The sequence below is a fragment of the Anomalospiza imberbis genome, chromosome 3 (genome assembly GCF_031753505.1).
Source record: "Anomalospiza imberbis isolate Cuckoo-Finch-1a 21T00152 chromosome 3, ASM3175350v1, whole genome shotgun sequence".
Classification (NCBI taxonomy): Eukaryota; Metazoa; Chordata; class Aves; order Passeriformes; family Viduidae; genus Anomalospiza; species Anomalospiza imberbis.
The window spans coordinates 101,159,317-101,175,504 of NC_089683.1; the positions used below are offsets into that span (position 1 = coordinate 101,159,317).

Sequence of the window (16,188 nt, forward strand, 5' to 3'; positions counted from 1 at the left end):
AGTGCCACCTACCAAGCTCACACACACAGACACACTTGGATTTCTGGACAGTCCCAATCAACCAGAAGGATCTTTACGTGCCCTGACTCCAGTTCAGAGTGGGAACACAACCATACCTATTTCCATATGCCTCTCTGAGATTTGTAAGTATTTCAAGTGCGTGACAGAAATAGCACAGGGAGCAAAATCCTGTCCATCTGTCAGTGAATTAGCATGTGATTAAAAACTCCTACTTTGCTGAACAATAAGCAGTTGGCATTTGTCACACCATGTGGCAGAAATGGACCACAAAAAAACTGCACAACAAGATCAGAAGAGAAAGCTGTCTTTACATCTATCAAAGGCCTTTTTATCAGGAAATAATCTGACAGTTTCAATATGAATGCCATGAAAACATGTTCTACAAGCTCTCTTACAACTTTTATTCCTTACAAATGCTCCAGAATGATAGCCAAGGAAATGGAGCATGTCCTGTACTCACTGAACCCTGAATTCATCAAATCATTTAAGTTCAGTAAAATTTCTAAGTGTCAACCAATGTATTCACTTTTAAGCATGTCCTTTAATACTCTGCATAGCTGGGGTGGGCATAAATACCTTGCAGAATGGGCTTTCAGGGCTCACCCTGAAGGAAGCCCTTAAAATATTTTGCTGTGACACTAGAAAGTATTTTCACAGGAAGTCTGTCAGATACTGATTATGATTTGGCTGTTAATCAGATGCATGCAGTCAGTCTTGTGAAACTGAAAATGCCATCAGGTGACTGAGAGCTCTGGAGTCCATGGAAAGTATGGAACTGGCCAGGAACTGTAAAGAACAGTGCCTGGCTTTGCACTGAAGCTGTTTCTGGAATGGTCATTTCCAATTTTATTTTTAACTCATAATATAAGACTAGCATAAAGGCTTTGGTTTCCATGCATTATAAAATTAAGAAAAGATGCTGCAAGTAGTCAATGAAGTGACCTCAAACTGTGAATCAAACTATGGACTGTTTTGATACTTGTCCCCTTTTGGGGTGATCTGGAGAGCATTGTTATCTAGAACTTCCCCATATTTATTGCACAGAGACAGCCATTTCCACCTTGAACTTCCTGGCATACCTTCCTTGGCTGTTTTGTCTGGACAGGCAGAGGCACTGGCTCCTTCTCAGGCCAACAGGAACACTGAGATTCTTAAATACCAGAGCACAGGGAAACCTTTCTGCCCCCACAATAATTATGGTGCAATGCCCAGAGCTCACTTCTCTGCCACTGTAGGAAATAACCTGACTTTAACTAAAAATGCAGCTGTATCAGTAACCTTCTGCTGTGTTATATTCAATGAAATTGAATCAAAGCCACATTAAATGAATCAATCCTGCAGTTGTCCCCTCTCTACTTGGAGAAGTAGTAGTTTTCTGGAAGAAACTCCATAGATTGTAAGTATTTGTGTGCTTACAGTTCTCCTGTCTTGAACAAAAAAAGTACAGCACAAACAGTGAGCTTTCAATAATTTAGTGAGGAGAATTCTCCTTACCTTGTTCACTTCTAACAGTCCTGCTTCTGTTCCTTTGGCAGTTTACAGCATGTGCACTCAAAAGCCCTCCACCATTCCAAGCAATTTATAGAAAAAGTATTCTTGGAAGAATCCAGTGCCAAACAGGCATCTATGTTCAGTATTCAGTGAGTTGCTGCCAGATGTTGTTGCCAGATGACAACAATATGAAATTAGGAGCAACTGTTAGCATAGCTGGGTATGGAACTAAAGTAATTCCTGCTGTCTCAATGAAATTCCAGGGACATGGTGAAAGGTGGAGAGGAGAAACTGCTGCCAGATGAACAGCAAGGCAGAAGCAGGTCCTGCCGCTGGGTTCCAAATTAGAATTAGCCATTCTACTAAAGACATCAGCATCTTCCAGGAACCTTTCTGGGACAAACAGGAGACTCACACAGATAATATCCCAGGCCATCAGCTTCTGCAAGTCAAAACAACTCCACCCCAGTCAAAGGTCTAAGACTCATTTATCCCAGCTGAGGATCTGTAAGTTTTTTGCCAAAGAGAAACTTCAATTCAACAGCACAGCAAAAGTCTATTATTTTCAAACATTCAGGATTTAAAAGCCAGCTGTTCCCCTAAAATCAAAACATTGCTTCTTTCTGGTCACTAGAGCTGTTGAGGACTTTAGTCTGCTCTCACTGAACACAATAGTGACATTCCCTGGGGAGTGCAGTGAGACCACACCAGACCACAGAAATAAAAATTAGAGGCAAATCCTTTGCTTTTACTTTTAAAATTCTGATAGCAGAAGACTAGAGAAAGGCAGAGTGAGTCCAGCATTTATGGCCCATTGCCAGAGCTCACTCTCAGGCTGATGTATGATGCTGGTTCAAGCTGCAATGCCCTTTTTTATTGAACACTTTACTCCAGACCACAAAAGCATAAGATATCAAATCTAAGTCTAAATAAAAATAATTTTAAAAATATCTTACCCCTTCTTCTTGATTGCCTTTTCCAACATTTTCTCGTATGACACCTTTTCTTTATCATATTGGGCCACTATTTTGTCAATCTGTGTGCAGTGCAACTTCTGCATGGCGCTGTGCTCCTGGAAAACAGTAGGACCTCACCTTTAGGTTGCTGGATTTTTGATGTGCAATTTCCTTACAGCCTAAAAAATATCAGTGTACAAATGGACAATTTTGACAATGGAATTTAATCGGGTCTAGACAAGTGGTACTAAACAGTCCAGGTATTCCACCACAAGCACTAAAACATTCCTTTTTTGTCTGAAAAATTGAAACCTGCAGTGAACTTTAAAAATATGGTAGAAATAAAGCAATGATGGGGAAAAAAGTCATCTCTTGGAATAAATGTCCATTTAAGTACAATTCGGAAAGTCTGGCCCATGATCCCCAGTGATAGCAGCACTCTCACCATTAAGAAATCCCACCTTGTGGCAGACATCTCCTTTAGCAAGTGACAGCAAGTTGTGCAATACAACTTAACTTTCTATTTTCCTTTATCAGAACAGCAGATCATAATGATGCAAATATTTGACCAGCACGGAGAGCAGCAACTATTGAATTTACACTGCAATAGGAAAAATGGTTCTTTCATTCATGTTATTTTATTAATACCCAACTGCCCTGCATTTTATACAATCATGGCAAAAAGAACCTCATTAATTAAAACAGCTTCATCCAGGACTTTATTTTTTATAGCTCTTTTTGCACCTTTTCCACACTTGCTATTCTACTGCTCTTTATTATTATTATTTTATATATACCTTTGCCTTATCACTGTTTCTTCCTCTAAAAAAGCTAATTAAATACTTTTACACTCACTTTTACCAAAACATTAATACCAATACTGCAATACTTTCAAAAATCTAGTACTGGGCTGTACCCCAGCACTCCAACATCTGCCAAGCACCTCCCCAGGGAGCACATACAGCTTCCAAGCATTGTATTCAGAGTGGGGAACTGGATTTGCTGATCCACAGAGGATTTAAAGGGAAACACATTGATTCTGTCAATATTAAAACATGCCAGCCTCACCAGGGGGTGTTTGCAGTGATTAAGCAGGCAGGGAGAAATAGGGACAGTGAAAAGAATGGCTCGGGCTTGACAACATCAGCCAGCCACAGGTGAAGTGACTGAGAGCATCTCTGAAAATACCCACTCTCCTCTGAATGAGCAGAACTATCCAATTCTTGCCATAAAAGACTAAGAACAAGCTCTGCAAAGCATGAGACTTCTGCCCAAACTTCTGCCAAAATTCTAAGAAATATGAATGGTTTTTTTTGTAGCATTTTTTGTTTTCAAATGCAAAGTTTCAGTTGCTGACCTGTTCTAGGTTGATTCAGAGCAAGTTTGCAGGTAAAAGTCTCCTCAGGTAGGTTCTAGTGATTTCCTCAAGCCCACTGAACCTGCACACCTTTCACATGAATATATTCACAAATTACGTCATTACAAACTGAAGCAACAGTTCTGCCAGTGTTCTGAGAGGCCACCAAATTGGTATAAAAAGACTCAAATCACAGCAAGAGTATGCATGGGAAAAGAATAGAGTCATTTGCTGTTCCTTTGGGAACAGTGAGTATGTGTGTGCAGAAATCACAGCTCAGGCTACTGAAGGGAAGAGGGAATAAATTCCCCTTATACAAACTGTTATTCCTGTCCAGTATCTCCCTAAAGCAACAAAAACACTGTGCACAGCTGAAAACTGAGGTCTGGAGGATTCCCATTACAGAATACAAGGATGAGGAAATATAAAGAAGGAACTAACATTTCCAGTTCAAAAATCCATGTTGCAGAACTTTATTTGTCTACAGTCCCCTCGTCTTTTGTACTCCTACTTTTGCATCATGAAATGGAGATTTTTTTCATGTTCTTTTTTACTAGGCTTTAATTCAAACAGTACACATTTTCAATGTCAATATGAATGTGCAGGAGATGAATTTGGGGATTTAGATCAATTATGCAATTCTGGTTATTGTCTAGAACCATATTAAATTCCTCAAGGGGCACTTGTGACCATCCCTGTTGTGTCTGAGACTGCTAGAACTGTACACCACAATCCTCTGTTGAGCTGCTGGGCTGGTAGAGAATATATCAAGGTAATCTCTCACTATCCTTCCTCTTCTGTCTAGCCCAAAGAGCACAGAAACTACCTGACAGCTCTGAAAAATATTAAAATGAAGTAGGGGCCCATAAAAGCAGGCTGATAAAAAGTGAAGTTGGCTGACTGAGAAATGTCCTTTTCTTTGCCCAGCTGCCTGTGATGCCACCCCAGGTCATTCCCCTAAACAGTACTCACCATATAACTTGATAAAGAAGAGATATAAACTAAAGGTCATCATTCAGACACATCAGCTGTTCTGTAGCTGAATATAAGATGGATATTAATTCATACTGGGAGATTAAGGTTACTTCAGGGAATGTAGGCAGGAAAAACTCTACCTCAGAAGAAGCCAGATGCAGGTGTTTAAATGGATGCATTGTTTAAAAAACAGAATTTCTGCACATTATGCAGAAGTGACTGGACATATTCTTTTTAATAGGTCCAGTCACTTTTTAAACTACCTAAAGCACAGGTTACCAGAGCTAAGATTCAAGAGAAGTTATTCCTAACAAGGAGATTTAAAGTGGTGACAACTACATGAATTTGCCACCATTTTTCAAAAGTCATACACAAGGAATACTACAGCACCAGCAGCTGATAGATTCCTCCTGGACTGGGGTTTGGATTGTGTTCTTTGCTCCCAAGAGCAATCATCTGCTTTTCAGCAATCCCAACAGAGGGATTTTTGGAGAATATTATCATAGCTGCTGGAGCCAAAAAAGCTGAAATGCTGAACTGAGGTAAGTGAGTGGAAGATAACATCAAAGAACAACAGCAACAGGGTGTTGTGTGCCAGGAAGCCCGGCACCACTTAATTTTTGTTGGCCATAATGTATTTTCCAAAGCCAGTTTTAGATGGAAAAGCATTCCACTTTTCTCTCCTTAAGCATCATGGACAACTCGCTTCTGCTCGCTTACTCCAACATATCTCTGCAGTGTTTGTGGTTAAATGAGAGCCAGCATATTTCTGGTGCTTTTAGGTTCAGCCTGCTTCAAACACAGGCTTCCTGAGGCTGATCATGGGTCACCAGCTGCAGAGTCCTGCTCCATCTCAGCTGATCAAATGCAGCAGGACCAGTGGTGAGCACACCCAGCGCTGCCCTGAGACCAGTGCTGACTCCGCATTCCAGGAGCTGCCCTAGCTGGGGCCTTTAGCCAGGCGTGCCCTGGGCAGGCACTTTGTTGTTAGGACAAGCTCACCCTCTGCACTTAGGAGCAGCAGGACTCAGGCTGGCTCAGGCATGCAAGAGCTGTGCTTGAAATGCTGAAAGCCCTTCTGAGTGCAGGGCCTTTCTAGATTATCGCTGGCAATTTGCTCCTCAGATCAGAGGAAGCAAGTGCAAGCCTGAACAGATGGATCACTTTTTTTAATACTAGCAAGAACAGCCTTGGCTCAGATATCCTGTGGGTCGCATGTTTGAGGGAGAGAGACCCCTGAGTATGTCTGTTTTCTCCATAACCACAGGCCCACTGCTATAGCAAATTGCTGGCTGCTGGCCAGTGAAATGACAAAATAGTGTTTAAAAATTAGAAGCCCCCAAAAAGATCAGCCCTATGAAGTCTAGAAACTGTTGATATCAAAAAGTGTTGGGGACAGACACTTTTTTTTTGAGCATGGTCTTTGCACACAAGACAAAAATGCAGAAATCAATCATTTCCCCTCTGCACAGTCAGTAAGGAGGCTGAAATGTAATTAGTTAATTTTCTTAAATGGCTTTCAATACTAAGAACCTTAAAAAAATGCCAATTATGGAAAATAATTTCTCCATACTTCATTGTACAGAGTGTCTCACGCCCAAACAACAGTCAGGAAAATAAACACAAAGACTGATATTAGAAATGCCCAGGCAACCACATGACATCAGATCTGCTGTGAACTGGTAAGCAAAGAGAACAAGGGAACAACAGCCCCAACAGCCCAGAATGGATTTGTGGATTTTCTTTGCCAAAATTCATAACTTGAGATATTTTCTTCACTTATTATAACTCCTTCTGTAACAAGAGTAATGGTTTTCTAACGAAAGAGAGCAGGGCAAAATTAGCTGTGATTTCCTACCACAGAGTGTATCTGTGGCAGTGATACATGTATTTGTGGTATCGCTGCCATGAAAAAGCTGACTATGAAGTGGTTAAAACAGATAGAAATGAGGAGGACCAGGGCTCTGCATTTCTCAGCTACACATCCCAGCTCTCTCTGGTGATTTTGCAGTTTCTCCAGTGCCTGTCTTCATTACAGCACCGCCTCCCTCCCATCATTACTGCCTGATTTTTCCATGTCAATAAGTCGTGCAAGAGGGAGCAAGACAAAATCATTACCTGAAAAAGGTGAGCCTTGAGCATTTGTATGGGTCGAACAGACGTGCAGCCAGCCTCAGGCAGACACACAAAGAGTTGCCAAAGGGAAAGTGTGCTCACTGCAGCATATTGCAGTCCATTTAAAACATGTATGCCTTTCTTGGGAATCCAAATACCATCCCTTAGTCTTCCCCTATAATTTAATTAGAAACTGCCTGTGCTAGTGAGCAACTGTTTAAAATTGGGCTCAGAGAACCCTTAATGATCATACCTTGGCATGTTTCTTCTTTAAGGCATTCAGCTCTTTCTGCTGTTTCTTTAAATGCTTTATATAAGCCTGAAAAAAAATAAGCTGGATCAATTTTTCTGTGGCCATATTGACTTTAGCCAGATAAAATCCTGGCTACTTAAACAAAAAATTAGGAGCACCTCCTGAAAAGCTTGTGTCAATACTTACCTTCATTTGCTTTAAATCTTCTATCTTGACTTGAGGAATAAGGTCTATACCTGGGAAGGTATTGATATAGTTTATCTAAAACTTCATACATACTAGTATATCTCATATTCAAAATTTGAGTTTTATCACAGCAACCTACATTTAATTTAACAAGTAAATTAATTAATGTTTTTCACCACATAAAAAAAAAATAATCACAGGTTAATGAGAAAATTACTTGTCAAGATTTAGCTAAGATACAGTAATTTCCTTTTCCCATGCACTCTTCAATCAATTGCCTTGTGGAAAAAGAATTGAATCAATGAGTGTATTTTAATCTCTTACAGTTCTGGACTGAAATGTCAAAACACAACAATCAAAGAATTGAAAAAGGTCATTTTTGCAAACACAGCAAACCATTTATGAATATTAAAACAACTTCAGAATTTCGGTTCCTAGCTGGAGATTGCTCTGGCACCACTTCTTGCAGTGGGGAGGTTTCTTGGGTAGGGTTCTACAAGACTACAAAACTGAGGCTAGGTGTTGTTCTCCTCAGGTTAAAACACAGAAGGGAAAGTTAACTTGCAGCCTGTGTGGTAACAAAAATAAAATCTGCATTTTTCTCAATACCAGGCTATGGGAAAAGGAGTAGAAATGTGCTCCAAGACTAAAGGAAAGTTAAAAAATTAAGGAGAAATGGAAAACCAAAAGAAAATTCTAATGAAATTTCTATCACACAAGACTAACAGTAATATATAGAATGAAAAATAAATTAATGAAAATGTTTTGGTCACTTTAAATGCAAACAAAACCTGATCTCATTTAATGTTTATGCTTTAATAAATACTTTGTGACACATTAAGGGCTTTTTTAAAAACTACTAAGCACATGCTACATGTAAGTGTTAATAAAAATGTCAATAATATGCCATGAGAGTTGTAATTTTTAGGTTTTCCTGAGGTTTCACACAAAAATGTTGGCCTGTGTATAAATACACTGCAAACATATTTAGTTAACAGCTCTTAATACTGTCTATGGACTATAAGATTTCCTTTGCCTTGAAAAGGACTTTCTGGCTTTTAAGGTGAATTTAACTGGAAAATGCTCAGACACTGTAAAAGGAAAAAAAAAAAAAAAGAGGAGGGGAGGAGAGGTAGGCAATCTCCTTAGGGAATATGAATATTTTCTTTTCTTAGAAGCATAAGACTCTGCTCAAGTACATGGTATTCACATTAGTGTAGTAAATGAGACAGGAGCAGATGTAGGCACAGATAGAGGCTGAAGTTTTCAAAAACACTACTGATTTGACTCGTACTGAAAATCTGAGACAAAAAAACCCCACATTCTTGTGCATTTCAAAGCCTTCCCCATTTTGCTGTAATTTCTAACAGCAAGATGAGTTGTGCATTTTAACAGTTCTGAATAACAGAATTATTCAGATCTTAGTTAATCATAGAGATAAGAAAACACAAAATAAGGATCATGACACGGGATATAGAAACGAGCAGCTCTATTTTAACATGCAAGAATACAGATGAAAATTGCAGTCAGGAAAGTGTGAAGTACTAAAACCTCAGGCCTGCATCAGGCTGCTGGGTTTCTAAACAGACTTTCTCAGGATTTTATTTTAAAGCATTTACTGCATAGAACCACTACATAGAACATTTCCTTAGCTGTCCAGGTCTGGCTCCATGGCCACCAGGAATCTGTTGTCAACCTCACCAAATTTATGCTTGATTAATGCACACTAAAGCTAACACTTGTACATCGGGGTCATGATACATGAAATGTGAAAACACCTCACTGCATGAAGTGACCCGGGGTTTGCATGAAGTGACTCCAGAGAAATGGCACTTGGGCTCTCAAGAGATCCCTTCCCAAGAGTGTACTCATCCACGTGTGCTTAAATTTGAGAGCAAGAGCCCTGCACACTCCTTTTCCCTCCTGGCAATACCTTTGGGCCAAGCTGGATGAGTGAGAGTACCACATCCTAATTCTTGTGGCCCACTAACAGAAATATTTACTGTCTTTCATTCAGCTGTACAAATTTGCTTTCTCACTTAATCTTCATTACCTGTGATGATATGGGAGAAACAAATAATCCCATTTGAATATATAAAATGCCTTTGTAGAGGGAACGGTGAAGAGTTAGGACAAAATACTTATTCACTTATAAACGAGCACATCTACATTTTTTTTTACAATAAACATGCCATTTCCATAATCACCATTCAGAGTAAAACCACACTGTGAAAACATTTCTAATTGTTGGGAAATCTCTACAGAATCCAATGAATTCTAAATACCTTTAATTACTTAAATCTGCAACCCTGCCAAGGGATTTGTGAGGGGAGAAAAAAAGCAGAAGAGTTTCTGTGGACTATGCCAGATAATAGTCACTCCTATTGGCACTCCTTTAGGAATCTTTACTAGCAAACTATTCCCAGAGCCATGCAGTTTATGTGTATAATACACAGATAAAATAAAAAAAAAAAATAGCTGCATACTACAGGTATACAGCTACACGAAGAGGTCACTTTGTGAAATAAAGCTGCATTACCTTTTATACAGTCATTTTAGCAATACACTAAATTCTTTTGCAATTAGCCAAAGACAACTCCCAATGGCAAAATTATAAGAATGAATATAACTCCAGAATTAAACCTGAATGATGAGTGTTCCTGTGTGGCTTTGTGAACCACTTCAGAGCAGAGGATGGGATTTTTGGGTACCTTTCTTAGTGTCGGTGCCAGAGCCAAAGCCTGCGGTGGTGCTGGGTCGAAGCTCAGAGCTGCTCTGAGGTGTTACATTGGCTTTGGGATTATTGGCTTTTCCTTTCCTGTCGTTCTTTGAAGTGTCATTTGGTACATCAGCTATATCACTCTGAAAGAAACATCATAATAAATTGTTCGTTCTTTCACCTGTAGCGTAAAAAGCTGGGGAAATTTCTGAATGGCTTACTTTAAACATAATGCAATTGCAACATATTTTCAAACAATGCTATAGTAAACCTATTCCAAGTAGCTACTTACTAAAATAAAACTTGGTCCCCATTTATTAAAATCTCTCCTCCTAAAGGTTGTATTAATGGGATCCATGAAAAGCCAGTCAGTATTTCAGTAAATGACATCAGCCAGACAAAGAAGCTTATATTTGAAAATGAGAAATGATAAGGTGCAATGATTGGAGAAGGACCAGTTCACTTTAAATAAAGAACACAGTATGGATAGAAGTGGGTTGTGTTTGTCATTGATTCTACTTACAGTTTCAATACCCATAGCTCTCATTTGGTCTGCTCTTTTTTCTGTGATAGACAAAAATTTCTTTGGATCTGATAAAGCATCCACGATATCTGTAAGAAAAAAAATCAACTTTTTTGTGAGCTTTGGAGGCATGTGGAAATTAGTATTTTACAAAAGCTTTATTCTATCCGTGTTACTATGAGACATGGCTTGCAACAGGAGTTCAGCTTTCTGTAGTGAATTTGGCAGGACTGGAAGTGCTTCTTTCCACAGCACCTGGAACATGGAACAGTTCATATTGTACCAAGGCGTGGTTTTAATCCAGGTACCTTATTTAGGAAAAACCCAGTGATTCTGTCAGACTGCTCTAACTTCCTCCCAGTTACTGACTGTAGAATTTGAGACCAGGATGGGATCTCCTGAGCCACAAAGCACTAACTTTGTCCCTTGGTTGAGGGGTGCTGACTGACTTGGGACTGCAGGGAATTGCAGAAAATGCCATTATATTTCCTTGTTAAAGAGCAGTTTCAGGGGAATTAAAGCAATCTATTCTCTGGTAAATCTATTCTCAGTAGCCTTTATGATATTCCATGTCTGGGACATGACAGGCTGTGAGATGGCTTTTCTAGGCATGGCCAGCATCTGAATCTTGCACACGACACAGCACCACCAGTAGTACCACAGCCCTGGGTACCAGACAGATTACTGGATCTGTTTTCCAGTGCAGAGATAAATGTGCAACACAAGTTCACAGCATGACAAAGTCGCAGGAGTTTTTTACCTGTATATCAAATAATCTCTTCCTGTGCTTAACTCCAATAGTCAAAAAAAAAAAAAAAAGTGAAAATATCCAACCCATCAAGAGGTATGGCAAAGAACTTCTTGTTCAAAGTAAGGGCTGGACTGTATCATCTCCCTCCCAACCTAAGCTGTTCTGTGGGATGTTCCTCTGAAGCCACAACTCAGACAGGCCTCCCATTCCCAAAACAGTTGTATTAGACACTCAGAATAACCCTTGAGATCTGTTTAGCTACACGAATAGGTCATCTCCAGTAACTGCTGTGACCCACTGATGTCTCATGAAACTTATTTCACACAGACAAAAGCCATGTAGGATTTCTTTTTAGCCATGGCAATGGCTTGTGACTGAGCACGGACTGTTTCTCCTCTCCCTAACTCATTAAGGATGTCCTTTTGTCCTTGGCACACGCTTTTCAGTGAAAAGCCAGGGCTACCCTGCCAGCACCGTGCATCACTTGGAAACTGAAGCTGATTATCAGGAGCTGCTGGGTAAAAATGCCTAACGTGTTTGGGAGAGCAGGACCCCTGTGGGTTGTGCAAGGAACCACACCAGCACATCCCCAAAGGCTCAGCACTTCTGAGGGGAGGTGACTCATCCCTGTCCTCTGCTTATGCTCCCCTTTCTCCCCGGGGAGGTGAGCTGGGGGTGGGGAGCAGCATTCTGTGGGAGAGCTGCAGTTCAATACAAAACTCTGAGAATCACTGGAAGAGTGCATTACAGAGGACACCAACCACTAACCTGACAGCTAGGCTTACTCACTACAGATTTCTAGAATAGAAGCTTCTCTTTGGAGAATGCTGCTTCATTTGCATCAATTTGTGCCATTATTGTCCTTTTATTGGGAACAGAGGGGCTGATGCAAATAAACCACAAGAAATTACAAAGCTATAAAATTTAAAAAATAAAAACATCTTTTAAAGCCTACAATGCATCACCCGTTCTAGTTATTATTCGGGGCACATTTTAAAATCTTACTCATACAGGTTAAAAAAACAAAAAAGAAAAAAGAAAGTAGGCAGCCACTGACTTGAGCTCTACCTTCCTACAGGTTTGCTAAAACAACCATGGAGATCCTAATGATAGCTCATAAAACAATGAGTTCACTGCAGATGATAAGTAATTAAAATCACATGCCAGCAGAATACTAATGATTCCACCTGAGTGTCAGAAGTTCTCTCCCAGGTGTTCACCATGCTGCTGTTCTGTATCAAGGAGGAAAATACATGAGGCACATCCAGCCTATCTGGGAAGGGAAAGGAGAACTAGAATTGAGCTCATTTAGCTCCTGCTCATATGGAGGCTGCTTTTGCCACTGCTGACAGTAAACTACAACCACCAGCCCTCCCCATTTTACTGTAACAACACTGTTACTTAGGGGTAGCAATGTTTTATACCAAACAAACCACCAACAGCACGGCTGACACTGTAGCACGCAATTTGCAAATTCTAAACTGGTGTTGAAATTCTCTTTGGAAAACCAGCCTTTCACTTCTGCACATGCAGAATGCAGTTTAAAAAATAAATTAAACAAATATTTGCTCCTTATGGGTCCAGCACACTCAGCAGCTCAAGCCACATCAAACTCAGTGCTAAGTTTAAATTCTATTCTTAGAAAAAGTCTGGTGTCATAGAACATCAATCCTAAACCAGAAGCATGTCCTTAGTTGAGAAAATATTTTAACTGAGTCATTTGCTGCCAAAAGCTTCAGTACAGGTAAGAATTAAAGGGCACACTTAAACATGTCTCTTAGACTGATGGTTCAATTACCCTTGAGAATCTCAAGTTTAGGCAGAAGCTTACATTTCTCTTGGGACAGAGTCCCTGCAGTTAAATACTGTGGATGAAACATGCTGCATAATGGCATGGTGGTGCTACAAGGCCCGTGGCAAACTCCAGCTGACTTGCCAGAAACCAGGATTTCACATGTGAACAACACAAATACTCCTGTAACACCTTTTTCCCATGAAATGTTGTTACTGAAGTCTCAGCCTGTTAATTTTTTAAAGCCTGGATAAGCACCAGCAAACACAGACTTGAAGATAGGTTATGTCAACCTTCCCTTCCTTGGTTTCTACTGTGGAAATCACACTCAGAGAAGTGCAGCCATTCTTGTCAGGGCAGCTGGTTTGAAATTGGTTTTGTGAAGAGAAAAACATTGGTTTGATCAATATCTTTCATCATTAACTCCCAAGGTAATTGCTGCAGAGTCAGAGCGCCAGCATTTTGTACAATTCCTACTTTACAGTTTTAAATGGTTTATGTATTGTCCAATGCACAAGCAAATTTCATTTGGGGTAAAGAAGCCCTTTCTGTCAGGGGAACTCAAGCATTACTCAAGCATTACATTAGTGGTGTAATGATTATTCTCAGCTCTTTGCTCCCACACACATGTGGCAATTTGCCACTGTTCAGTATAAATGACCACAGCTCTGCCAGCCTGATCATGAATATGGCTCACATTAAATTAACTATCCTGAGAACCCAAAAAACAATTAAACCACTCTAAAGACATGTACAATCGGGAGAGAAAAATGCAGAGATGTTCTCAATGCTGAATTATTTCACTGGCTATATCCAAAAAATACGCCAATATTCCCAAGAATATAGAATTGGTTTTGTTTGAAAATAACCTATATTTCTGCATGTATTTTTTATACTTATAGGCCAATCTATATAGATAACGTACATCCTAACCTTACAGATATTTATGTCACACAATATGTAATTTAAAAAAAGACTTAATTGTCAACAATCAAATTGAGCTAAGTAGTAGTAGCTTATTTTCCACATTATTTTCTCATTTTAGTACATTAATGCTTTTATCATCAACACTGAGGCAGGCCCTTGATCAAAAAGCAGATTCCTTCTCTCAATATCCAGAGATTCCAAGGAGATACAGAAAGCTAGAAATACTGAATCTTTCCATCCTCCAGCACTGCACATGTGCTTCTGGCTGGCACAGTGACCCTGGAGCATTCAGGACTTGCATACCAACACTCAAGAGCCACAGCACACCGAGACAAAGGCTGATCTCACCTCCAAACCCATCAGGCACGTAAGTTTTAAGCACAATGTTGCAGAAAACCGTTGGAAGAGAAAGGGGTTTGTTGCCCTCGTTCCGGAGGGAAATGTGTCTGTAACCTGCTTGCAGCCCATCCAGAGGCAGGATCCTCTGACCAATCAGCTTATTATTGTCATCATACACTGCTATTCTCAGGACAGCAAGGTCAGGGAGGATAACCTGGAAAGCCACAAAACACAGACATTTAATGGCACTGACACAGCAGCTCTCTCCCCGCCTCCCATGCATGAACTCTGGATGCCAGAAACTATCAGCACTGTAAGATCAGGTCATTCCCTGCAAACCCCAGTTTTCAAAATTAAATCTTTCCTAGAAAAGCTTTTTTTCACCCTAAATAACGGGTAGATTTCAGGTTATGTAAATCCTGCAGCTCACAGTTACAGCAGCTAAATATTTTGTGCATTTATTTTTCATTACTGAAGACTGGTGGCAGTGATAAGAAGGCAGGTAAATACTGCATGGGAAATGACAGATACAGCAGCAATCAAAGGGCAGGTAGTGCTGGATCAGTAGGAATTATGACAGAAAGATGGGATTTGGGATGCATCCAAAAGGGCCAGGAGAGTGCAAGCACAGGCTGCTGGGGATGTCTGAGCTGCTGAAATGCTGTGCTGCCAGCAGAGGTGGGTGTGCTGCACTCAGGATGTGGGGGTTCAAGGCACACATGGGAACAGGGATGCTGCAGCCTCCTGCACCTGTCAGTCCCCAGCTGGGCTGACCAGGACAGGAACAAAGAGATGTCCTGCCCTCCCTGCAGCAGAGGTGCTGCCTCTGTGCCTGCAGCAGTGAGGAGGAGGCAGACTAACAGAGGTGCAGCTCCTCTGCCAGCCCACCCCCACCACACACTGGGAAAGACTTCCCACTCCTTCCCTACCTGGTGCTACTCACCATCTCCTGTGGGACAAAAGGGAAGACCTCAGTAAGCTGTGTCTGCCTTCTCCCTCAGACCTTCCCCCTGCCACATCCATTCTCAGTCTTGGGGAGCACAAAATAAAGGCTGCTTTTGGTCTCTGAACCCATGTGAGCAGTTCATGGACATCCTGCTCTACTCAACTACCGCTTAGCACGCCCATCACAGGTCACCACCAGCACCTACTCCCTCCTCCCCTTACACAACAGAGGGACAACACAGAACCCAGGTCAGAGCGACTGAAACTTTATTTCAATTAAAATAAATATGAGAAAACATGACAGAAGAACAATCAAACAGAGTACCTGAGAACAACTGTGTAGGGTTAAGCATCAGCCTGAGAAGAACACTGCAACCCAAGCACGGCAGGTAAGATCTCTCCCCTACAGGTCACAGATCAGCATATCTTCCATTACATGATGGTCTTTGACACAGATTTGCCAGGGACCAGAAGTGGGGACTGAGTTTATTGCTCCCTCTGCATTAATCAGTTCTGTGGTGTCCTGCTAGGCACTTCCACCCTCTCATGATGTTTTAGCACTGTGCACCCCGTGCCTTCAGTATCTCCAGCTGGAGGAATCCTTCCTGCTGTGTTCCTGCCACCCCCCTACTTGATCTTCAGGGTATGCTGATTACATTGCTAAGCTATGATAAGGGCCTGAGGTGAAGAAAAACAATCTCTTGGCTGACCTACAAGCTCAAGAGAGCATGTGTTCATGGGATTGCTCACTGGAGAGTAGTAATGAGAAATATTGGCCTCAGCCTCTGTACCCATGTCCCAACACACAGGCTGCACAGGGGTGCACCCTCGAATTGAT

The 16,188-nt window shown here is 40.9% G+C and overlaps 1 protein-coding gene across 5 annotated transcripts in view; it reads right to left on the bottom strand.

Annotated features, from left to right (window-relative positions):
• Window positions 1–16,188, bottom strand: part of PLCB4 (phospholipase C beta 4) — a 185,911-nt gene that overhangs the window by 19,772 nt on the left and 149,951 nt on the right. For all 5 annotated transcript variants that reach the window (XM_068186061.1, XM_068186059.1, XM_068186060.1 and 2 more), the window contains 6 exons: window positions 14,415–14,619; window positions 10,597–10,685; window positions 10,066–10,216; window positions 7,355–7,404; window positions 7,169–7,234; window positions 2,469–2,584 (listed from right to left, as the gene is read on the bottom strand). In XM_068186061.1, coding sequence (XP_068042162.1) covers window positions 2,469–2,584; window positions 7,169–7,234; window positions 7,355–7,404; window positions 10,066–10,216; window positions 10,597–10,685; window positions 14,415–14,619 — 677 coding nt within the window. The remainder of the gene's footprint in view (window positions 1–2,468; window positions 2,585–7,168; window positions 7,235–7,354; window positions 7,405–10,065; window positions 10,217–10,596; window positions 10,686–14,414; window positions 14,620–16,188) is intronic.